This window comes from Siphateles boraxobius, unplaced genomic scaffold (genome assembly GCF_051911475.1).
Source record: "Siphateles boraxobius isolate OS27281-9 unplaced genomic scaffold, OSU_SipBor_1 5, whole genome shotgun sequence".
In the NCBI taxonomy this organism is placed as follows: Eukaryota; Metazoa; Chordata; class Actinopteri; order Cypriniformes; family Leuciscidae; genus Siphateles; species Siphateles boraxobius.
This window is the reverse complement of record NW_027509141.1, coordinates 1896760-1921161: the sequence shown is the minus strand read 5'-3', so window position 1 is coordinate 1921161 and position 24402 is coordinate 1896760. Positions and strand designations below refer to the sequence as shown.

Genomic DNA, 24402 nt, shown 5'->3' with positions numbered 1-24402 from the left:
TGAAGTATAGGATTAGACGGATGCTTTAGTCGATTGTAGACTCACTGAAGTATAGGATTAGACGGATGCTTTAGTCGATTGTAGACTCACTGAAGTATAGGAATAGACGGATGCTTTAGTCGATTGTAGACTCGCTGGAGTATAGGATTAGACGGATGCTTTAGTCGATTGTAGACTCGCTGGAGTATAGGATTAGACGGATGCTGTAGTCGATTGTAGACTCGCTGGAGTATAGGATTAGACGGATGCTGTAGTCGATTGTAGACTCGCTGGAGTATAGGATTAGACGGATGCTTTAGTCGATTGTAGACTCGCTGGAGTATAGGATTAGACGGATGCTTTAGTCGATTGTAGACTCGCTGAAGTATAGGATTAGACGGATGCTGTAGTCGATTGTAGACTCGCTGAAGTATAGGATTAGACGGATGCTGTAGTCGATTGTAGACTCGCTGGAGTATAGGATTAGACGGATGCTTTAGTCGATTGTAGACTCGCTGAAGTATAGGATTAGACGGATGCTGTAGTCGATTGTAGACTCGCTGGAGTATAGGATTAGACGGATGCTTTAGTCGATTGTAGACTCGCTGGAGTATAGGATTAGACGGATGCTGTAGTCGATTGTAGACTCACTGAAGTATAGGATTAGACGGATGCTTTAGTCGATTGTAGACTCGCTGAAGTATAGGATTAGACGGATGCTGTAGTCGATTGTAGACTCGCTGGAGTATAGGATTAGACGGATGCTTTAGTCGATTGTAGACTCGCTGGAGTATAGGATTAGACGGATGCTTTAGTCGATTGTAGACTCGCTGGAGTATAGGATTAGACGGATGCTGTAGTCGATTGTAGACTCGCTGGAGTATAGGATTAGACGGATGCTGTAGTCGATTGTAGACTCGCTGGAGTATAGGATTAGACGGATGCTTTAGTCGATTGTAGACTCGCTGAAGTATAGGATTAGACGGATGCTGTAGTCGATTGTAGACTCACTGAAGTATAGGATTAGACGGATGCTGTAGTCGATTGTAGACTCGCTGGAGTATAGGATTAGACGGATGCTTTAGTCGATTGTAGACTCGCTGGAGTATAGGATTAGACGGATGCTGTAGTCGATTGTAGACTCACTGAAGTATAGGATTAGACGGATGCTTTAGTCGATTGTAGACTCGCTGAAGTATAGGATTAGACGGATGCTGTAGTCGATTGTAGACTCGCTGGAGTATAGGATTAGACGGATGCTTTAGTCGATTGTAGACTCACTGGAGTATAGGTCGGGAGCTGAAGCTGTAGTCGACTGTAGACTCTCGGAAGTGTGAACCTAGCTAACGTCAATAGGCGCACTAGAGTATACGTTTATAATAGGAAAGGTTAGGTTTAGAGAAAAATCCACCACAGTTTCCACTTCAAAATTGCTTAGATGCAGAACCAGAGCTAGATGAGGTAATTACCATAGCACTAGGACTGGGCAGAGGTAAAGCCGCTGGGGCTGATGCAATACCAGGTGAGCTTCTCCAAACTGGAATTGAACCCCTAGCCCACCTTCTCCATCAACTCATTTTAAAGTGCTGGAGCTCTAAGCATGTTCCCCAAGATTTCAAGGATGCAAAGATCACCACTCAACAAGAACAAAGGGGACCGTGGAGATTGTGATAATTACCGTGGCATTTCACTGTTGTGTGTGACAGGGAAAGCCCAGGCCCGCATCTTATCGACTCGCCTTCAACAGCTAGCTGAGGTCCTATATCCCGAGTCTCAATGTGGCTTTCAGCCCAACCACTCCACAACAGACATGATAATTGCTGTGAGACAATTACAAGAAAAATCAAGAGAACAGAATCAACCGCTCTACCTTGCTTTTGTAGACCTGACAAACACTTTTGACTCAGTCGGCAGAGAAGCTCTTTTTATGGTTCTGCAAAAGGCTGGCTATCCTCCCACCCTTCTATCGCTCATCAAATCTTTTCATAATGGAATGAAAGCCGAGTTCAATTTGATGGTGACCTATCAGATGAATTCCCTATAAATCGAGGTGTGAAACAAGGCTGTGTCCTTGCTCCAACCCTCTTCTGCATTTATTTCACCTATGTATTAAAGGTGCAGTGTGTGACTTCAGGCGACATCTAGCGGTTCGGTTGCGAGTTTACACTAAGGGCTCAGCCCACTGCTCACCCCTCCCTTTCGAAGAAACTACCGTGTCTCAAACGGGACAAACATCGTCGTCTGAGACGGCAGATAATAGCCAGAGTAAAGCAAGTTTCTGTACCACAGTCCATTATAAACCACATCATGGATAAAGTTTACAAAGCCATAGTACGGTGAGGATCAAGGGTCTTAATACGTAATATAATAATAGTAATTAGTTGATTCTCTCACAAACGTAACCAGCACATTTCTCCCTACATAGCAAACCCATAATACAGCGAGGGAGAAGAACCACATGAAACTATGCAACTATATATTTTTTCTAACAAGGTAGTAAAAGTTTAGATGGCTAATATGAGCTGTTACTGTGCCTGAGCTGGTTAAAGCGTTAAGACTGAGCTGGTTAAAGCGTTAAGCCTTGTTTAAACTTGACGCGTCCGCATGAGCCCAAAGGTGCGTGCGGCAAGAATAACGTGATTGTAACAGCTAGCAATAGGCTTTTTTTCTCTGATTTTGGAAACTCGATCGACTTAAAATCCTTCCGAGATCGACGGGTTGGTGATTCCTGTAACTGTTTTACGGTCAATGACAAGAGTACTAATCAGCTGTCTCACGAACGTAACCAGCACATTTATCCCCACATAGCAAAGCCATAACACAGCGAGGGAGAAGAATTAAGTTACATGAAACAATCCAGCTACATATTTTACACCACTGACAAGGGAAAAGTCACTAGTCACGGTGTTTATGGATAGCTTCTAGCTTTCTGCGGCTTCTCTTTCAAGGTAGTGACGAAACGCGCTCTGTAACGCTGTTTGTTCGCTGTCGGCTACGGTAGAAACATGACGTCACAATATGTCGACCTTCATAGAAGGGGATTCCAGCGCCTATGTAGATATAAATGCCTCATTCTAAGGTAATAAAAACATTACGGTTTATTAAGTAAGTTCTTTATACACCACTGAACACATAGTTATGGATGTCATATTCCATTTCTGTTAATAGATGTTAATAGACCGGAGTCACTCTTTTGACTAGGGATGATAGACATTTTTTCAGAGCAAGAAATGGAAGCTTTAGCATAAGTTCTGCCGGGAAGACTCAATTGCTACGTCACTTCTCATCTTCTCATCTATCCAATCGTGTTCTAATACTCGTGGTATAAAAGATCAGTACTTACACATGTCTGAGTTTGCAGATGCTGACGCTTCCATTCCCCTCTATCCTCCCCACTACCACCAGGATGGTCCCTTCCTATACCTCCCGGGGGGTCGGCTACGCCCCTGCCTTCGTCTTCAGGCAGGACATGCAGAGTCCGGACCCTCGGATTGCGAGCTATGGACGGGGCCTATGCCAAATAACTTTATATTGCTTGCTGGGCTGTCAATAAATGTATAATTGTTACTGTATTTATTCTCCCGTGTCTTTCTGGTAGAACTAAAACATAAGAGTTTGTCATCAGAGAACTGCTATACGCAGATGATGCTGCATTATGAGCGTCTTCACCAGAGCAGCTCCAAACTCTGCTTGACTGTTTCTCAAGATCATGTGATGCTTTTGGGCTCTCAATCAGCTTGAAAAAAACTGTGACTATGTCACAAGCTGTCAACATGCATTGCTTTCAGTTAAAAAATATAGCACTTGATGATGTGGGAAAGTTCACTTATCTTGGATTTACCATGACCCGTAATACCACCCTAGACGATGAGATTTCAGTCAGGATGGGGAAATCGGCCTCTACTTTTGGACGTCTGACAAAACATGCATGGCGGAACAAGCATCCATCTGTCTGCACTAAAGTAAAAGTGTATGAGGCATGTGTCCTGAGCGTCCTGTTATATGGCGCCGAACGCTGGACAGGCATCAAGAGAGTCGGCTTAATGCTTCCATACTAGATGCCTCAGGTTTATAATCGGTAAGACCTGGAGGGATAAAATGTCAAATGAAGATCTATTCAAAGTGACCAAAAGTGAACCTCTTTCCTCCCGCCTAAAATTTTTTCGCCTTATGCAGAGTTTACACTGAACAATTTCAGCCCCGCTTTTCGCTCGCCGACGGGTTTTGGGAGATAGCCGACAAATGCCCGAAATCATAGGCAAATCGGTGCTCGTTCACGTGACTGACAATCACGCAGTGTGAATGATCAAAGACGCGATCTGAGAGAATCTGGACATGTCTGCGATTCAAAATCCTGTTCTGACTGAAAACTACATCGGCGATGACCTACAGCCAATGAGAGAGCAGGCAACAGGACAGCGGGAAGTTCAGGGAAGAGTTATAGACCACAATATCAGTATTTTAATAGATATATTTACAATTATATCAAACAGAAACAAAGCACAAACATTAGCTTGACCAGCAGCAACAACAGCACATTGCAAAATTATTTATTTACCCCCAACTCTGTTTGCAGAACACACAATCCTTGCTCCCCTCGTCTCCCCAAACATTTCCTCCTGCATAATCTGTTTTTCTTTTTCTCCTTTTCGCTGCAAATCAGCGCACAGACAATATGGATCGCAAACTTCTAGCAGGCTATCATTTTTTTAAAAACAATTTCAGTCTCGCGCGAGAACTGCGGTCTTACGCACGCGAGATTCTGCGTTATTTCCTTATCACTTCTCGCGTGTGTTTGGTTGTGAAATGTAGTTTGCGGACCAGACAGTAGTTGTCGGCGATTCTTCCTCTTGAAAGTCATGCAGTGTGAAAACCCCTGTCGCCAATCCATCGTGCAGTGTGCACACAGCAGCAACTGAATGTTACCCCAGATAGTCGTGCAGTGTGAAAAGAACAGTGACCCGACTACTTTAAAAATCTCGCAGTGGGAACTCGGCATTAGATGGGCTGGACAACATGTCACCAGAATGCCCCCCTCACGCATACCCCACGCAATTTACACAGTGTGCTCAAGGATGGTGCCAGCATTGTTGGTAGACCCAAACTGAGGTATAAAGATGTTCTTAAAAGAGATCTGATAGATTTCAGCATATCAACTGACTCCTGGACCCAGGCAGCGCAAAACCAAGCGAAATGGAGGGCTGATTTATACAGAGTAAAGGCTCATGATTTTGCCAACAACCTCCAGCGGCTGAAAGAACGTTGCCGGAATCCAACCAACAAACATGAACTATGCTACCCATTAGTGCAGCACGATTAATCATATCGCAATCACGATGTAAGAGGTATCTGTGCACCATTGAGGACATATTTATGAATAAAAATATTGATTTTAGATAATAAAATACCTAAAAAAACTACACATCGTCCCTTTAATTTGGAGATTAATTGTGAAATTATTACATTATAAAATATATGAACTAATATAAAATCATAAGTGTAAAGTGATATGAAAAGAAATCACGACATTACGGAGTGCTTGGCATGGGACATGATGCTCATATACACCGTTAGCACAGAAAACGATCCACAGACTGAGTTTATAAGAAGCGTAATACATCCTGCCTAAATGTCCCCGTTTGTCTGGACAGAATGTTCAAATTATCTTATTTTCATGAGCATACAAATGTTCTTATTTATTGTTCTATTTATGTTATACTATTGTACTATTGAGCCAATAACAAGTTTGCAGTAACGCAAAGATGTAATTTAATTTTGTAAAAAATATTATTTTAATTTGAAAACACAGTGCATTTAGTTGTTGTTGCTAGTTTGAGTTGAGAAATACACATTTCAGCATTATCACTAATCTGTGTGTGCATTTTCCTTGAGAACCAAGCAAGTTGACTCATTAAACCCTTTGTTTATTATATCGCAATCGCAATATTGACCTCAATAATCGCAATATGGCATTTTCCCCCAATCGTGCAGCCCTACTATACACTATATTCTGTATCCTATTGTCACCTGCATTGTCACTTGCGACAGAAGCATGCCAAAAACAAAAAACAAAAGTTTTTTTCCTGTGAGCTTTTGTTTTTGCCAAATAATTTTGTCAGATAAATACTTTAACCAAGTTTAGTGTTAAGTTATGTTATAACAAATATAAAATATTTTCCTCATATTTTGATGTTTTAATCAAACTCGTAGGGTCATTAAACACAAATGTCCTCTTTGGAAATCACTTTATTATGTCTGGTCTCTCGGTATCATCCGATTACGTTGTACACATGCGCAGTAAGATTTAAGTGTTTTCCGATGTTTAAAGTCGGTATGACTCGGAAGTTGCGATAGTTTTTTCTTCCCTATTGTAAATCCAAGGCTTCTGGATCAAGAACAAATGTGGGCGGGGCTTGATTTTGCCCGTGGGGAACTGATTGTGATTTGTGATTGGTGGATCTCATATGAGTGACAGGTTGCTCCTCGTCATCAGAGAAGAAATGCTGCAAGAGTGAGGGGAAGTTATTCTGATCGAAGATTACAAGTGCACATGAATAAAAAAAATACTGCAATATTGCATTTAAAAAAATATATATTTCATGGTGACTTTCAGTGTGAACAAGAAACTTTTGGAAAATGCTCGTTTGGACGGAGAGCATTTTGAAACGGAAATACCATTTTTAAATGTATCCTGATTAATGTAGACGTAGCCATAGAGTTCGATATAAATCCTCACTGAATCGTGCTCTAGCTTCAGTGTCAGCTCTTGCCATACCTCTGCATGTCCACTGTGGACGGCGTGATGTAAAGCCGTTCTCCCGAAGCGATCGGCTACATTCATACAGCTCACGTAGGGAAGCAGGACATCCACACACTTCGTGGCTCTGTTGGCTGCAGCTACGTGTAGTGGCGTCTGACAGAACCTGTCCTGTGTGTTCACTTCTGCTCCCTTGCTCAGCAGAAGCACAACAGAGCCCTGCATCACAACAGCACCACATGAGAAAAGAAAACAATGAACAGCAAGATGATGTTTTTAAATCCTTTCATACTTCGTTCTGTGAAGCAGCGGCCCGATGCAGAGGGGTCAACCACTCCTGGTCTTTAGCATTAACATTAGCACCTAAAACACAAGATCACAGGCCATGAAAGACAAAAAAACATTAAGATATTATGTTCTATATAGTTTAAAGGGATTTTAAGATTCTGTCATAATTTCCTCACCCTCAAGTTCTTTCAAAACTGTATGAGTTTCTTTCTTCTGCTGAACACAAAGTAAGATATTTGAAGACAGTTGATGGAAACTATTGACTTCCGTAGTATTTTTTTTCCTACTATGGAAGTCAATGGTGTCCATCAACTGTCTGGTTACCAACATTCTTCAAAATATCTTATTTTGTCTTCAACAGAAGTAAAAAACTCATACAGGTTTGGACCAACTTGACGGTCAGGAAATGATGACAGAATTTTCATTTTTAAGTGAACTATTCCTATGAAGTTGACTTCAATCACAATGTATACACCACTGGTCAAATGTCTCTTGTCCTCAACAAGGCTTACAATTACAGTAATATTGTAAAAATATTATTACAATTTAAAGTCCCCCTGTGGTGAATATCAAGCTTTTAATGTTGTTTATATGTCTATGTGGTGTTTTTAATTAGTTTTAAGACAAACCATGTGTAAATTCATAAGTCGACAGCATTGCTGAGTATTTTCTGCTTAAAACTACAGTGAACCAAAGACAGTCTCAAAAACACGGTTTGAAATCGCTGGTGTTTCTGACGTCACAAACTACCTTGTAACCAATCAGATCAACGTGTGATCGTCATCGAGTGGATCTCTGAGTGAGTGAGTGAGTGGAGGCGGGGCTCATTTGCATATTCATAGAACTGCGTATACTAAATGAGGCAGGGGTCTAGAGTTACGTTTAAGCTATTTTAAGCCATGAAGAATTTTTTCAAGGAAAAAAACACTTAAATATGTAATTTGGGTGATCAAAGTTGAGTTTTAAGAGATACAATTATTGACTACAGGGGGACTTTAAAATAACTGTTTTCTATGTGAAGATATTGTAAAATGTAATTTATTCCTATGATCAAAGCTGAATTTTCAGCATCATTACTCCAGTCTTCAGTGTCACATGATCTTTCAAAAATCATTTTTTAATATGCGGATTTGCACCTGAACTGATAAGGATCTCCATGATATGAACTCCACCCACATACGCTGCAGCATGAAGGGCAGTGCGGCACTCTTGGTCCTGAAACAGCAAATAGTTTTATTACCAAGAAAAATGTGTGCTGTTCACCCTATAATTTTAATATGCAATATTGCAGCATTCTAGTCATCAGGCATGTGCATTATGCATTCTTACAAACATGTAAAAGGAGTAACATAATTTGCCAGAATCAGGATGTTTCTTCAAATATCATAAGACAAAACCATATACCAATTCATCCACTTCTTCCATTTGTTCCAACAAAAATTCCACCATTTCAGCATTCTGGCTGAAAACTGCCTGGACCAGGAGCGACTAATAGAGAGAGAGACGGGATAAGAAGGATCAGTGAAGTTTGGAGAGGAAATTATTATGAATGCAGGGTTTGTGAAAAGTGTCCAAATGGTTTAGCGTCATCTTTTTCATATTCAAAGTCATGTTTATTGTCAATTTCAAGTCATCATGAAATTGACAATTATCTTATCTATGAGTATTTATATCAATTATTTATCTGTGCACATCATTAGTGGTTTCAATCCAACTTATTTTTGAGAAAATTGTAGATTATTAAAAAAAAAGGGCAATATTTTGGCCACGACTATAAATATAGAGAAGAGGCTTTTGGCTAAATTATATCAATCATACTGTTGACGTCAAGGGTTTTCACTCGACAGCGTAAAAGGTCAATATTAGGAGAGCAGATTGATATAACTAGTTTTACAGAGACCGTTTTTATTTAGCTGTCTTCATCACCAGATTAAGTATATTAAAAATCAAACTAAAACAATGCCACTGAACAAACTAAACATGTCCTGGCCATGCTGCTGAAGAAAACTAAAGCGAAAAAACACTTACCTGCTCTTCTATGTTTAATAATCCCATCTCCTCAGATTAGTCAGGTCGGAGTTTATTCATTAGGATCTGATAATACAGTAATACGTGTATGAAGGAAATAAAGTTTTCTTTGAACGGCGAACAGTGAGCGGATCCACTCGTCTAGTTAAACTCAAACTGCGCTGTAACATGAAGCTGCTGGTTTACAGCGCCATCTACGATAGAACGGAGGTATTACATCACGGGAGTTCCCTTGATGTCACATTTTCAAGATAAAATATAAAACCTAATGATGTTCTGAACAAAGATAGCCTATTCTTACTTTGTCAACAGTACCGTGGATGGATAACTGTACATTATGATTCGCATAACTCTGGCTGTATAGTTTTCTTTTATATAATTTTATAACTTACTGTTGGCAACTTTGACCATCTCTGTTTTGTTGAAGTGCACGGCTAAACTAAATGGCTTTTTTTTGTTCTTCCGTAAAGAACCTCAATTCATGACAATTGAAATACAAATCTTTACAAAGGCTTGGCCTTTGAACGGTCAAGAAATGTGAATTTTTTTAATTAATTTACTGCCGTAATAAGTATTGGTAGTACTATTTTAATTTTACATATTTTTCACGTATGATGCCCGCTGCCTGATGGTCTTTCCTATCTTTTCTTATTTTTACTTGTCTGTACAGTTTTTTTCTGTATTTATGTTTGTAAATGTTGATGTTTTTATGGTCCTTTTAACATCTGGATAAAGGACTACAGTGTGAAATGAGCCTATTGGTGGATAGGCACATTTATAGAAATGTTAATCAATGTGCACTGTCCTTAAAAAATAAACAATAATAAAAATAAATATAAAATGGAAGCTGATTTACAAGCACATTTTTTCCTGCTATGATTTGATTTATTGATATTAGTATTTTGACACTCAGCAATAAGTGACTATAAAAGGTATTGTAAAATACATTTTTAATTTTTCACCCTCCTGAGGTAGGACCACATTTAGTAGCAAGTACAGTTGTATATTTCTTTGTCGTTCTTGTGTAGTACATCTTGATGCTGGAAGTTTCACCCCTAATACCGGTAATGTAATAAAATTCAGCTTAAGTTCCAGGGTTGCAAAACACATTGTAATCAAAACCTCCCGAAGCTTCAGGAAAATATGTATATTTGATCCCTTTGACAATTAAGACTATTTTGTGCTGCTAAATAGTATAACACCATGACTCCATACTAGTGTAACAATAAATTGGGAGCTTAAAAAAACAAGACTTTTCTAATTATTCACGTGTGACCATATGGATTTCTGAATTATTAAAAAAACAACAATATAACAAGGTGGTAACCATATATCAGAATGGATACTGGATACAAACACAACACATGTTGATAAATACAGACGAAAATACCAATCAAATTATATTTGGGTAGAAAAGAAATAAAAACACAAAAGATGGTAAACTGCATATTTCTCCATATTAAGTGATGGGAGCCTAATAGTTTAAGACTTAATAACTAGTAATCTGCTCAGATTCGTGACCCGAAGAAAGAAACACCACTCCTGCAGCCCTCAATCTGTGCTTATAATAAATATACTGAAAATTATCATCTAAACTAAAAACTAAGTGCATCCAAATAGTGATAAATATAAAAGTATACCACTGGAGAGACTCATAAAGAGATCTCATTTTAGCTGTAGAAAGTCAGTTTTAATAAATGACAATGAACAGTTTTGATGGTAACGCCATTAATACAGTTGAACAGGTCAACAGTTGACCCATAGGGTCAAGTACATCACATAATGTAGATCTCAGCATGTTCAGTGTCCTCAACAAGTAAGAGAATCAGTGTGTTTAGTGAAGGTTATCAGGTGAACGCATTGGTAAAGCTGCTGGGCTCATAACTCGTCATGTGGTATCTTCAGAGCGTGGTCACAAAGATCTGTGGGAAGAGTTGCAAAAAACTATCACATAAGTGCAATATGCAAAATGTATTGTTGATACGGGATGATCAAGATGTGCTTTTTAATATGTTACACAATATTGTACATATTTTATTAAAGGGCTAATTTAACTAAACATGGAAATTCTGTCATTATTTACTAGCCCTCATTTCATTCCAAACCCATTCATCTTTGGAACCCAAATAAAGATATTTTGAATGAAATCTGCACCTCCATTGAAAGTCTATTCACCCAAAACTCTGACTCTTCAAAACGTTCATAAAGAGATCATATAATAAATCCATATGAATCGAGCATTAATCGAATTATCGAATATTAATTCAAGTCTTCTAAAGAGACACAATCGCTTTATATGATGGACAGATTTAATTAAGGCTCTTATTCACGTATAAACATTGATCAGCAAACATGAACAGAAGCTCAAACGTGCTGTGTAACATGAGAATGAACCTCATGCATCAAGCAAGTACGTTTGAGCTTCTGTTCATGTTCGCTGATCAATCTCTGTGTCCTCCAGAGGTCACATTTGTCGGGCTGTGTTTGTCATCAAGGATATCTAATTTCAGGTTTCAGGTTCAGGTATTAAAAAACGGGTTTCAAAGTGCAAGTTTTTGAAAACAATACCGTTATCGTCTTCGTGTAAACTACAAAGACGCGTAGTTTCAAAGTCACATCGCCAACTACTGGCCCGGCAGCAGAATACAGCGCTTTTAGTGGTTTTCACGAATCCGTGTGTACGGAATCGTTTTAACAACGTTGTCGACTGTACGAAAAACTTTTCAAAAACACAAAGGAAAAACTTTTCTGTTTATAGTACATTGTTATCATGTAAACGTACCCTAAATCTGTTCTTCATATAAAGTGATCGAGTCTCCTCAGAAGACTTGGATCAAACCACTTGATTCATATGGATTTCTTTTATGATCTCTTTATGAACGTTTTAAAGCATTATAGTTTTAGGTGAAGGACAGAAATCGCCTAAATTTCATTAAAAAGATGGCCGATAGTCTTGTGGGTTTGTAACGACATGAGAGCAATTACAAAGGGTGTCACGAAATTAATTCACAATCCCGAACTTCGAATCAAAATATGGAATCGTCGATGCTGCTACGCCCCCATGTCACGTCCGGTCGGCGTGCCAAGCGGAAAAAAACATGCGTGTTGCAGTTCTGCGAGTCTATGGTCAAACTCCTCTAACTTACCTACAGCCACTCAAAAGATAGCATGGCAACTGCAGATGCAGGAGACCCATCAACAGAACTCGAACCCCCTCCTCTTTCATTCAAGTCGCATGTGTGGAAGTTTTTGGGATTTCGAGTGGGTTATTTTGACAACGTTCACTATTCAAAAAAGCCCCAGTTTGCAGACATCCCAAGTCTCGCGGAAGTTCCGGGAGTCTCCCGCATATTGATAGCGGCTCCCTGATGCCCGCAAATTAGTTAAATCTCCCGGAATCTAGAGTGAGCGAGCAAGAGCGCGCATGCGAGACAGGAAAAACTGTGCTCCAAACCGTATAGTGCGCGCACGGCAGAGAGGGAGAGAGCGAGAGACCTTGCGTGTGTGCCTCATGAAGCGCATGTAAGACAGAGAGCATCCTGATTGGCCGGTTTCGCCTTACATTTAAAAATAAATGTAAAATCGGGAATCGAATCGAACCGTGACCTTAGAATCGAAAATTTAATCGAATCGAGGATTTGGAGAATCGTGACACCCCTAGCAATTACTGGCAGAATTTTCATTTTTGGGTTTATCCCTTTAAAGTTGCTAGAAAAGAGGTGTTGTAACAGGTAAAATAGATGCGGGGGGGGGAGGGGTTGGGGGTATGCAAGTTATGTGACCATGTTGTAATAAAATAGCTTTAGACAGATATGTGAATTTCATATAAATGTTTGAAATAAAAGAATACTGAATCATGTATCCATATTTCAGCCTTACCTGTCCTCTTACTGCAGAGCTTGTCTTTAACGTTGTCCGTCTCGTGAGAAAAGAATTCAATAAGTTCATCCTCATGTTGCTCAACGATCGTTTCACACTGTGAAGAAACAAGAGAGACGTTTCTAAAACTGATAAGGAAATGCATCAATCAACAGAAAAGTGCATCCTATTTGCACTAAATATCAAAATAATTTGTTTTCAACTGTAAAGGGATGGTTCACCCAAGAATGAAAAGGATCCCATAATTTACTCAACCTCGAGCCACCCCAGATGTACAGTATATGAGTTTCTTCTTTCAGGCAAACAAAATCAGAGATATATTAAAAAATATCCCTGCTCTTCCAAGCTTTATAATGAAAGTGAATGGTACCTTAGATTTTGAAGCCCAAAAAAGTGCATCCATCCATCATAAAAGTAATCCATAGAGCTCCAGGGGTTAATAAAGGCCTTCTGAAATAAAGTGATGCGTTTTTGTAAGAAAAATATCAATATTTATAACTTAATAAACTATAATCACTGGCTTCCGGTAACGTACGCAAGTCTAGTTCCGGTGGAAGAGAGCTCTCTGACCCGACTCTTGTACGGCCGTTGCTGGAAGCCAGTGATTATAGTTTACAAAGTTATAAATATGGATATTTTTCTTACACAAACGCATCACTTCGCTTCAGAGGGCCTTTATTAACCCCTGGAGCCGTATGGATTACTTTTATGATGGATGGATGCACTTTTTTGGGGTTGAAAATCTAAGGTACCATTCACTCCCATTATAAAGCTTGGAATAACTCTGTATAACTCTGCTTGTGTTTGGCTAAAAGGAAGAAAGACATAAACACCTAGGATGACTTTAGGGTGAGTTCATTATGGGATAATTTAAATTTTGGGGTGAACTATCCCTTTAAGGTTTGTCTTCTCTTTACCTAAAAATTAAGACATGAGGAAACGAAAGAATGGATCTTACAGCAAACTTTAAACTGGAAGTGACTCTGGAGTCAAAGGCCACATTAGAAAGGTCCATGGCAGTGCCGTCACGGGACGCGTGTCTCACGTATGTCTTTCGATTGGTGACAGGGTCAACATATTCGCCATAATCATTCATCTTATCGCAAACCTCTTCCATCAGTTCAAGAAGATGACCCTCAGAGCGAGAAAAGGGAACCTGAGGATATTAAAACAAATACATGAAAATGAAAATCTCAAAGTTGGTGTAAAAAAACAACAACTCAGAGCCCGGGTTATTATGAAACAAAATATGTCACCTCTCTTACTGACTGACTGCCATCAGGATTAATCCTAAATGATCCAGTCTGGATCATTTTCTTGGGATCTACTTGTGATATGGCCCAGTCCATTTCATCAACTAATGCCCTGCATGCTGGAGGGGGAATAAGCATGATGCATTTCAGAAATAATCCTTAAAATATTTCAAAGATGTAATTATTGAGGTATGTAACAGAACAATTTTTGTTTCAATCAACCCACAATGGCTGTATATGTATAAGAGAATATATTCATGTGCTCATTGAACAATGTGGTAATACCTCCACATTTGATGTCTTGTCTGGCTCCTTGGACCAACATTAGGTGCAAAGAGATCAATGCACAGAAAATAACCACGTGAAAATGGCTTTCCATCCCCACCTAAGAAAACAAATAAATAAAAATGTCAAATAAATACAGGTTATTTCATGCAATTATATTTCACTGCAAACTTGGATAATTGGGATGAATCTCCGAATGCCAGGTACACAAGAATTACTTTTCACAAAACACAAGCGAACAATAAGATTCAACATTGTGTGTATAATAATCGCACAGCATCACGCGTATATTTGAATGCGTTCCGAGAATATGATACATACCGTTTTCTTTAAACGCACCGCACACACACGAGTACACGAACTGATGACGTGCACACAGGATAATTGTGGCTCAGAGGCTGACCTGGGATCTGCCACAGTTTGGTTTTTCTTCTTCAGTTGTATTGGCTGTTTGGTGCATTACCGCCATCAACCGAACTGGAGCGAAATACAAACTTGTTCTTGCTTTTTGAAGCAGTACCTAACCTTACAATAAAAGTAAAACAATCATTATTTTTGTTTTTCAAATACACAGTGGTGGCAAAAATTTGGAATATGAAAAAAACATTAAAGGAATAGTTTACCTTAAAATTTAAAGTAAATTTACCTCAAGTTGTTTCAAACCTGTCTGAGTTTCTTTCTTGTGATCAAAGCTGAATTTTCAGCACCATTACCCCAGTCTTCAGTCCTTCAGAAATCATTCTAATATGCTGATTTGCTGCTCTAAAACTAAATTATTAACAATGGTTCTTATTATTATCAATGCTGAAAACGCTTAAGATGATACTGCCTAAGAGTCAACCCCCTTTCTTTTTAATGTGGACAAGACAATGTATGTAGAGGTTGATAGAATGCTTCTTTATATTTTATGGAAACACAAGAGACATTACATCAAAAAATCTGTTGTCATAATAAATAGCTTTAAACATGGGGTTTTAACTTTCTTGATTTTGCTTCTTTAAACAATATGTTTAAGATTAATTGGTGGAGGCACTTCTTCAATGATTCTGATTCCGTATAGAATGCTTTTCCTAATTATATTTTTTATATTATATAAAGTTGGTGGTCTCCCCTTTCTGTTAGTATGCAATTATAATATATCTAAATTGCCCATTAAATTGTCAAATTTCCATATAGGGGCTTTTGGCCTACAAACATAATTTTAGTCCCCACCAGGGGCGCAGATGGCACTAGGGACGGGGGGGACATGACCCCCCCAGATTCATAGTGACCCAATCCGTCCCCCGCCCTCACTATCCCTACGAAAGGCGACAAAAATCGGTAAAACAGAGGATTAACCAGTGTTTTCGCCAAGTACATTAGCCAAAGTAGTGTCCCGGCCCGCCGCTGCTTCAGAATCGGGTCGGGGCAGACGCGGACTGACACACAATAATAATCTACACTAGGGATGCACCGATACCACTTTTTTCAGAATCGATCCGATCCGATACCATAAATTCTGAGTATCGACCGATACCGATCCGATACCAACAGAGTTTTTTTTTAAATTAAGTAGAAGTTATATAACTGATAATCACTCTTTTGTGTGTTAAACACAATCTACTTAATACAGAACTTAATTTTAAAGAAAAACAATTCCAAAAAATATATGATAATATTCTATGACAAAAATGTTTTTATAAACTAGATTAGTGGATAATTCAGCAGTAAAATTTAGTCCAGAAAAATCAGAAGTCCACAATAATTGTATAAAATCTGAACATCTAGTGAATAATACAAATAAGAGACAATAAGTGTAACACTAAATTTGGTAAAACGTTACACATTGCTCTTTGTATTGTAAAATACATTCATGAAAAACAAGTTAACAAAAATCAAAAAGATACATTATTTTATATATAGCTATAGGCTACTATACAATTGAGACATGTCTTAAATGTATAGCACAGCTGTTTAATGAGGCTGCAACATATGATAGATAGGAAAGAACAAGAAAGGCCATTAATAATCTTTCATTGCGTCACTGTATTATTATGAAAGGCTGCAATATAGTGCGGCACAGAGCGCTTATGCGCATCCCGAGCGCAGAATGATGCGCTTGAAGCAACGTGGAGTCACAGCACGCAGCGCGTCGAGTCCGCATTGAAAAGTTCAAATCACAAATGAAAGACATATCGATGCGGAGTGTATTATAACAGTATATATCTATGCAATAGTTTGTTGAGCCTTTCTTTTAACAGTTTAAAATTTTAGTTACTACTAATTTTTTGTTAGTTACTGTGCGCGTGAAGAACAATTATAGTGGACTCTACTCTAGTGTTGTGATCTAACAGACACCCGGTAGAAACATGATTAAGTTACAGCAATAAAGTCCAACAAGATAGTTGTTTTATGCGAAACCATAGAGCTTTATCTACAGATCAAGTATAATAATAGTAACATAGAATCATCTTGGAGAGTTTCATCATGTTGACTGTCGTAACCGAACGCGATGCGGAATACTGAGTGAAGAATGATTGACAGCCGCAGCGGAGGGAACAGTTTACGTGATCTTGAATTTAATGACTTAAATGTTCATTTCTATCTCACATTATACTATAATGGCTTCAGAACACTTGTAATATAGTGCACGAAAACTTTGTGGTGCTTTATAATGTTTTTGGTGCTTTTGTGGGGCTTAACAATAACACAGAATAGTATACGCACAATATCGGATTTGGATCGACCTCGTCTGGTCGATACCCGATCTGGCAAAAATGGCTGTATCGGAGCCGATACCGATGCTGAGTATCGGATCGGTGCACCCCTAATCTACACCGGTCACCATTACTTTGTTTGTACCCACGTTCTCACAACACGCTGTTCTGTTGTCAATAAACACACGATGCCATCATGCCACCGACGTTTACACTCTCTCTCTGTGTGTGTGTGTGTGTGTGTGCACGACTCCTGAGTGACGTCGCCGGGGTCCTATGAGGAGCTGGTAGCTGCCTCAATCGTGCCTGTAGGGGCGGGCCGGTAACCATAGTGATCATATACAATCTATGACTGAGCTGAGTCGGTGATTTTCTGAACTGAAAAAAATCGACTGTATAAATGCCACATAAAGGCAATGAAGAGACAAAAAACAATCACCTCATTTTTTCAAAAACAAACAATGTAAGTATCCTATGCCTGTTGACTTTCCCAGATGTGGCAGATTAGATTTGTTAAGGGGAATAGCTAGTCTGACAATAATGGCAAGAAGGCTTTTGCACTTAGTAAACACAGCAAAATGTGGAGACCATAACTATGCATTTAGGTGAGTGGACAGAGACAAATAATGAATGAACACAAAAAGAATGGTTGGATAAATCAAACAATTTATCGTCGTCAGGAAATAATGTTTTATCTTATCATTTAACCCATTGTACTGTATAAATTGACTGAGGTATGTTCACTGTCGTGTAAGCCACTATAAAAATAATCATAATAAGTAAATTTGTGTGGTGCAAGGTTTATGCAAACAACAAATAAAGGCCTACATAAACTTTTGACATCCTCTTATAGCAGGAAATCATGTTTTTTCTATTGTATGGACTGGAGCAACGGAGGATATAGATTCTTAAATTATGGGCTATGAAAAACATTTCTTAATTTGTCATACATCATTTGAAAGATATTTCTAATCTATAAATTTCAACAAACTTGTAATTAACACTTAAATGTAAAATTGAGTTATTCTTAGACATTTTTGAAATAGTAGTTTTAGCCATTAATTCTCAGGAATATGTTGTATTTCACATTGTTGTGAAATTCTATAGAGGTATAGAGGGTTAACTGAAATTATAAGATTTAAAATGTTGTCCTCCTGGCCTGCAGGCGATTTCTGATGACAGTAAGGCAGAACCCTAGTCCAGAGGTCTTCAATCCTGCTCCTGGAGGGCCACAGTTTAGTTCCAACCTGCTTCAGCACACCTGCCTTTGTATATTCAAGCGATCCTGAAGAGCTTGATGAGCTGTGTGTTTCAGGTGTGTTTGATTAGGGTTGGAACTAAACTCTGCAGGACAGTGGCCCTCCAGGAGCAGGATTGAAGACCTCTGCCCTAGTCAGGCAAGTGAGGATCTGCAGGAGGGCAGCCACAAAACATACTTTGCTGAAGACATGAAGTTTTGGTGGGTGATTGGCATACTAGTCAAATAATAGTATGATCATGCATTGCTAGTGGTGATCAGGTAGGCCTTTGTTTACCTTTGTTCATTGTTGTTTATCCATGATTTCAAATAAGAATCCCCCAATGGCTTTTTAGTGCAAATCATTAGCCCAAATTACGCAAAGTAACTACTTGAGCACTAGTTAAAGCCCAAATTACGCAAAATAACGAATTTAGTTTAAATCATTTGCTGACAGCTTGGTCCCCCCCAGTTAAAAAATCCTATCTGCGCCACTGGTCCCCACAGGTATTTTATTTTGAATAACCAGGATATCTGATATAAAAATAAAACACTTTTCTTTTCAGATTGGTTTAAAAATAATATTCTTTTGGTTTCTCAACTTGTAAACTCAAATGGTCATTTGTTTTCTTATTCTGAATTCTTAACTAAATATTGTATTCCTGTCACCGCACGAGACTTTGCCATCCCTGGAGCTATTGCACTTTTAAAAAACTCAGCTGATTCTTTACTCTATTCTACCTCTTGGACACATCCTTGCGAGTATGCATATATATATATATATATATATATATATATATATATATATATATACCCATCTATTAAATCATAGCCATACTGATATGCAGCCATATCGCACAGCTACAAGTGTGATATTGCTCATATCACATATAGCATTTCTTCTTCAATATCGTGTAGCCCTAGGTTTTCAGCCCTACAAAAATGCATAATACCTACACAATTCTATAACAATACTGTCACAGTGTCTGGTTGTGTTTCCCTGGGTTATCACTAGAGGTCCTCGTTCTCACGGTGTCATTCACATTAGACTACAATTCCCAGCATTCTGTTCTGTCACTTATCTGATTATTGCACTCAGCTGTTTCCCATCACCTTGTTAGTTCTGTGTGAGCCGGTGTCTGTTCCTGAGCCGTAGCCGGTTTCTGTTCCTGAGCCGTAGCCGGTTTCTGTTCCTGAGCCGTAGCCGGTGTCTGTTCCTGAGCCGTAGCCGGTGTCTGTTCCTGAGCCGGAGCCAGTGTCTGTTCCTGAGCCGGAGCCATTGTCTGGTCCTGAGCCGGAGCCGGTGTCTGTTCCTGAGCCGTAGCCGGTGTCCGGTCCTGAGCCGGAGCCGGTGTCTGTTCCTGAGCCGGAGCCATTGTCTAGTCCTGAGCCGGAGCCGGTGTCTGTTCCTGAGCCGTAGCCGGTGTCTGGTCCTGAGCCGGAGCCGGTGTCTGTTCCTGAGCCGTAGCCGATGTCTGGTCCTGAGCCGTAGCCGGTGTCTGTTCCTGAGCCGTAGCCGGTTTCTGTTCCTGAGCCGTAGCCGGTGTCTGTTCCTGAGCCGTAGCCGGTGTCTGTTCCTGAGCCGTAGCCGGTTTCTGTTCCTGAGCCGTAGCCGGTGTCTGTTCCTGAGCCGTAGCCGGTGTCTGTTCCTGAGCCGTAGCCGGTGTCTGTTCCTGAGCCGTAGCCGGTTTCTGTTCCTGAGCCGTAGCCGGTGTCTGTTCCTGAGCCGTAGCCGGTGTCTGTTCCTGAGCCGGAGCCGGTGTCTGTTCCTGAGCCGGAGCCATTGTCTGGTCCTGAGCCGGAGCCGGTGTCTGTTCCTGAGCCGTAGCCGGTGTCTGGTCCTGAGCCGGAGCCGGTGTCTGTTCCTGAGCCGTAGCCGGTGTCTGGTCCTGAGCCGGAGCCGGTGTCTGTTCCTGAGCCGGAGCCGGTGTCTGTTCCTGAGCCGGAGCCGGTGTCTGTTCCTGAGCCGGAGCCGGTGCCTGTTCCTGAGCCGGTGCCTGTTCCTGAGCCTGTTCCTGAGCCGGAGCCGGTGCCTGTTCCTGAGCCGGTGCCTGTTCCTGAGCCGGTGCCTGTTCCTGAGCCGGTGCCTGTTCCTAAGCCGGTGCCTGTTCCTGAGCCGGTGTCTGTTCCTGAGCCGGTGTCGGTGTCTGTTCCTGAGCCGGTGTCGGTGACTGTTCCTGAGCCGGTGTCGGTGTCTGTTCCTGAGCCGGTGTCGGTGTCTGCCGCCCGAGGGGTCTGCTTCGCCCTGGTCGCCGGCTGAGCCATCACCCCCTGTTCTTGTTCCCCTTCATGGTCCTGGCCCTCCCATCCCTCCCTTGGATTTCCCACCTTCCTCTTGGACTCTTGTGTTGTCTTGTGTACTGTCATGGAGCGTCTGGTAGCCGCTCCATAGAGGGGAGGTTCTGTCACAGTGTCTGGTTGTGTTTCCCTGGGTTATCACTAGAGGTCCTCGTTCTCACGGTGTCATTCACATTAGACTACAATTCCCAGCATTCTGTTCTGTCACTTATCTGATTATTGCACTCAGCTGTTTCCCATCACCTTGTTAGTTCTGTGTGAATATATTCCCTGTCTGTGTTAGTGTTTGTTACGGAGTCCTTGGTTTATGTCACCTCACTTTCTAGTTTGTATCTGCCCGTTTCTTGTTTTTGTCTTGTGTTTTGGATTGCCTTATTGGATTTTGACACCTGCCTGGATGACTACGAGTTTGGATTGCCCTTTAATTAAAAACTACTGCTCTTGGATTTTCTGCCTCCTGTGTGTGTTCCGTGACAAATACATAAATGTAATCATTCAAAACAATTAAGAAAATTCAAAATTCAACCAACTTTACAATTTTTGGACCACTTGAGATGGACTGACCCATTTATCCTTGTACGGTGAAAATCTGTAGATAAAATACAGTCAACGTACAAAGATCAGTTGCCGAACAGTGTCTGGACGATGTTGGCACCACAGCCACACAGGACAGAATTCTGCGTGAGTCAGGTAAGCAGAATAAAATGCACTGTAAATAAACATTATTATATATTCTGTTCTTTTGAACTTTCAATTCATCATAAAATCCTGAAAAAATTATTCCACAACAATATTAATAAAGGGAATGAATAATGAACCTTTGACAATCATATTGTAAATACAATTGTTAGGCTTTAGTGCTAATTTAATGTATGTTGTTGTGAATATTCCTCCAATAAAATAATTGAATGTCTATCCTTCTTTTTATCACACTCTTCATTCCTTTACTGACAGCCAGTTTAACAGTCTTATCTGAAACTGTGTGATTCAGCTGATGCTCAGCTCTCACTCACTCTCTGAGCTGCCTCATCTTGAATGGAAGTATTAGACATTTAATTTAATATTATACAGCATAAATCTAAACTGTAGTGTAAAACTAGGCTAAAGGCGCACCAGGGTAAAAGGCGCTTTTGACTTTATTCTCTTTTAAACCACCTTATGACTCAAAAATGTCCAAAACATCCGCTTTTGATGATGCACTTGGAAATTTGTCTTATCCTTGATGTGATCGCGGACAGCAACGCAAAGTTCATTCTGCATTTGATGTCATATTTAATGCTTTTTAAAATGTTGTAGATCTATGTAGCAAATGAGAATAGTTAAACTTATATATATCAATAGGCCTATATTGAGACAAAGGTCTTGTTAATGATCTTCAGTTTTGTTCAAGGTAAATAAAGCAACAGTTTTTAATAATGGAAGATTATGTAAAAGTAAAAAGCGCAGCTGTTGTTTGGGCGAAAGGCACAATTATTAACATGATAATAAACAGCTGGCTGACTTTTCCATTTGTTGACATAACAGATTTAGATGATAAATATATCAAAGATCAAGTTGGGTGTCCAGCTTACTTATAATTGCCATATTTATAATAAACCATCATATTTAAAAATATGATATTAATCATATCATTGTGGCGAGCAGGACGAGGCCGCGGGACGTGAGAGAACGGCGGGAGGCTGTTGGCGTAGACGCACCGCTCTCGCATCTCTCACGGAGGACCGGAAGCATAAAAGGAGGAGCGACGAGGTTGAAGATCGAGAGAGGAACAGGTCTGAGTTTATGTTGTGTTTTGTTTCTGTTTTGTGTGGCCAGCAGTCGTCCGTGAGGGGCTGCTGGCGGATCCTTTTAATACCCTCATCACCCCTCGCAGGCCGCAGGGTATAGGCCGACGAGGCGAGGGAAACGGAGACGGAAACATGAGGAGCGACAGATCCGAGAGAGGGGAGAGAGAAAAAAAATCTTGGTCCGGTTCTCCTCCGCAGTGCCTGGCGGTGGCGCTGGATAGCGCTCGGTGGACGGCTCGACACCCCTCCGCCTTCTGGTGGACAGCGACGGCTTCTCGGTTTCGGGCAGCCGGCAGGAGACCCCGCTCACTGCTCCTCCCCTTCAATGGCGGACGGTAGCAGGCTCCGGCCCACGCGACGACTCCTCCGCTCACTCCAGGACGGCAGCCGCCCCAACAACACCCAGGCGGCCGGTAGCGAACTCGACAACAATTCAGAAATCGAAGAATTCAAGAATATATCTAATATATATGTACTAGTCACAATTGGAATACATACTAGTCAGTAGTGATGTAGCACTCGAGTCCGGTCTCAAGACCGATTTCTGCTGTCTCGGACTCGTCTCGGACTTGTTCCTTCAAAGACTCGAACTCGACCCTTCAAAGACTTGGTCTTGACTCGGCATAGGCGGTCTCGTCCCCATCACTTTCCCGGTGAGTGGGTTCAACACCCTCACTTTTTCTGCAGTTTTGCACAAACGCCTTACTACAGTCGCTCTCGTTCAGTCGTTTCTCTGGCCGCTCTGTGTCTGCACTCGCTGCGTCTCCTCTCCCCATTCCTCTCAAAAAGGACACCGGCTTTGAGTGGGACCGGCTGATGATTGGCTGTTCTGCCTTAAGTCCCGCCTCTCTTGGTGTGTTAGATTTATCGGTCAGCTCGTGCTGAGGAGGCGGGAACTTATGGTTATTTACATCCCCCTTTTCCAGGTACTTTGAAGGAGTGTTTATGCTTTCGAGGTTTTTAAATAAGCTTGATGTGTTTAGGAAGATTTTATGTTTATGTTTTGTTGACATGTCGAGTGATATTGATGATATTTCGTTTTTTAGACTAAACCGCACAAGACTCAGGCATTCTGTTTGTGCTGCGTGATTAAAAGAAAAGTGTGCACTTTGCCCACACTTTTCTCCAAAAAAAAAGCTCAAGGGTTTATTTCTTACAAGTGAAGAAATTAGGACAAAAGTATTTTAATTTTCCTATTCTATGGCGTAATATAAAATATACTTTTGAAATATTCAAAACGATAAGAATTTTCATTTATATAGTAGCATACATTTATAGGCTATATGGATTTTCCATCATAGGAATAATTATATAAATTATTATAATAAATGTTTGGCATTTTAAAACACCAGTGATATGTAGAAGGAGACTCTATATCATAACTAAAAAGATGTTTGAGGCCTCTTTAGGTACAAGTCAATATTTTTTCTTTGTTCAATGTGCACAGGTCATGGGTCGAACCCGGTTGAAGCTCATAATTTTGAGCTCTCAAAGTGCATCAGATTGAGCGTTTAACCTTAAAATGCACAAAAAAATGTTGCGGGGGAGCATAGCCCCTGAACCCCCCATAAAGGGACAGAGGTCCACACAACATAGTTTACGATCATTTATCAATTTTACCCCAGCATATACAAAAAAGTTCCTTTTAAGCTTTTTAGTCATTAATAGCTGTTAATGCCAACATTTAAATGTCACATCCATCCCCCGCACTTTTGAAAAGCTTGCTACACCCCTGGTCCATATTAAGACGTTAAGACTCCTCCTCTAAACAATTCCCAATCTAGCTTAGTCTGTAGGCCTAACTGTTGATTATTAACTGGGGTGATATTAAATCATGAATATCAAAACTGACATTTGGAGACAAAATCTCGACTCGGACTTGCTTCCTCAAAGACTCGGTCTTGACTCGGACTCG

At 40.4% G+C, this 24402-nt stretch overlaps 2 protein-coding genes across 3 annotated transcripts in view; both read right to left on the bottom strand.

The window, feature by feature from the left end:
• ankrd52b (ankyrin repeat domain 52b) overlaps positions 1-9222 on the bottom strand; it is a 43380-nt gene extending 34158 nt beyond the window's left edge. The window contains exons 1-5 of one of the 2 annotated variants that reach the window (XM_077204404.1): positions 9053-9222; positions 8429-8512; positions 8161-8239; positions 7029-7099; positions 6755-6955 (exon numbers count right to left, since the gene is read on the bottom strand). In XM_077204404.1, coding sequence (XP_077060519.1) covers positions 6755-6955; positions 7029-7099; positions 8161-8239; positions 8429-8512; positions 9053-9079 — 462 coding nt within the window. In that variant the 5' untranslated portion in view covers positions 9080-9222. The remainder of the gene's footprint in view (positions 1-6754; positions 6956-7028; positions 7100-8160; positions 8240-8428; positions 8513-9052) is intronic. The other variant, XM_077204406.1, reaches the window with a different exon arrangement.
• Positions 9223-9915: 693 nt separating this feature from the next.
• Positions 9916-14899, bottom strand: cnpy2 (canopy FGF signaling regulator 2). Its single transcript, XM_077204411.1, has 6 exons — positions 14791-14899; positions 14470-14569; positions 14188-14303; positions 13890-14087; positions 12932-13028; positions 9916-10974 (listed from the first exon to the last, which is right to left on the bottom strand). The coding sequence occupies exons 2-6, from the start codon at positions 14561-14563 to the stop codon at positions 10931-10933; spliced, it is 549 nt and encodes a 182-aa protein (XP_077060526.1). The 5' UTR covers positions 14564-14569; positions 14791-14899; the 3' UTR covers positions 9916-10930.
• Between the last annotated feature and the right edge of the window lie 9503 nt (positions 14900-24402).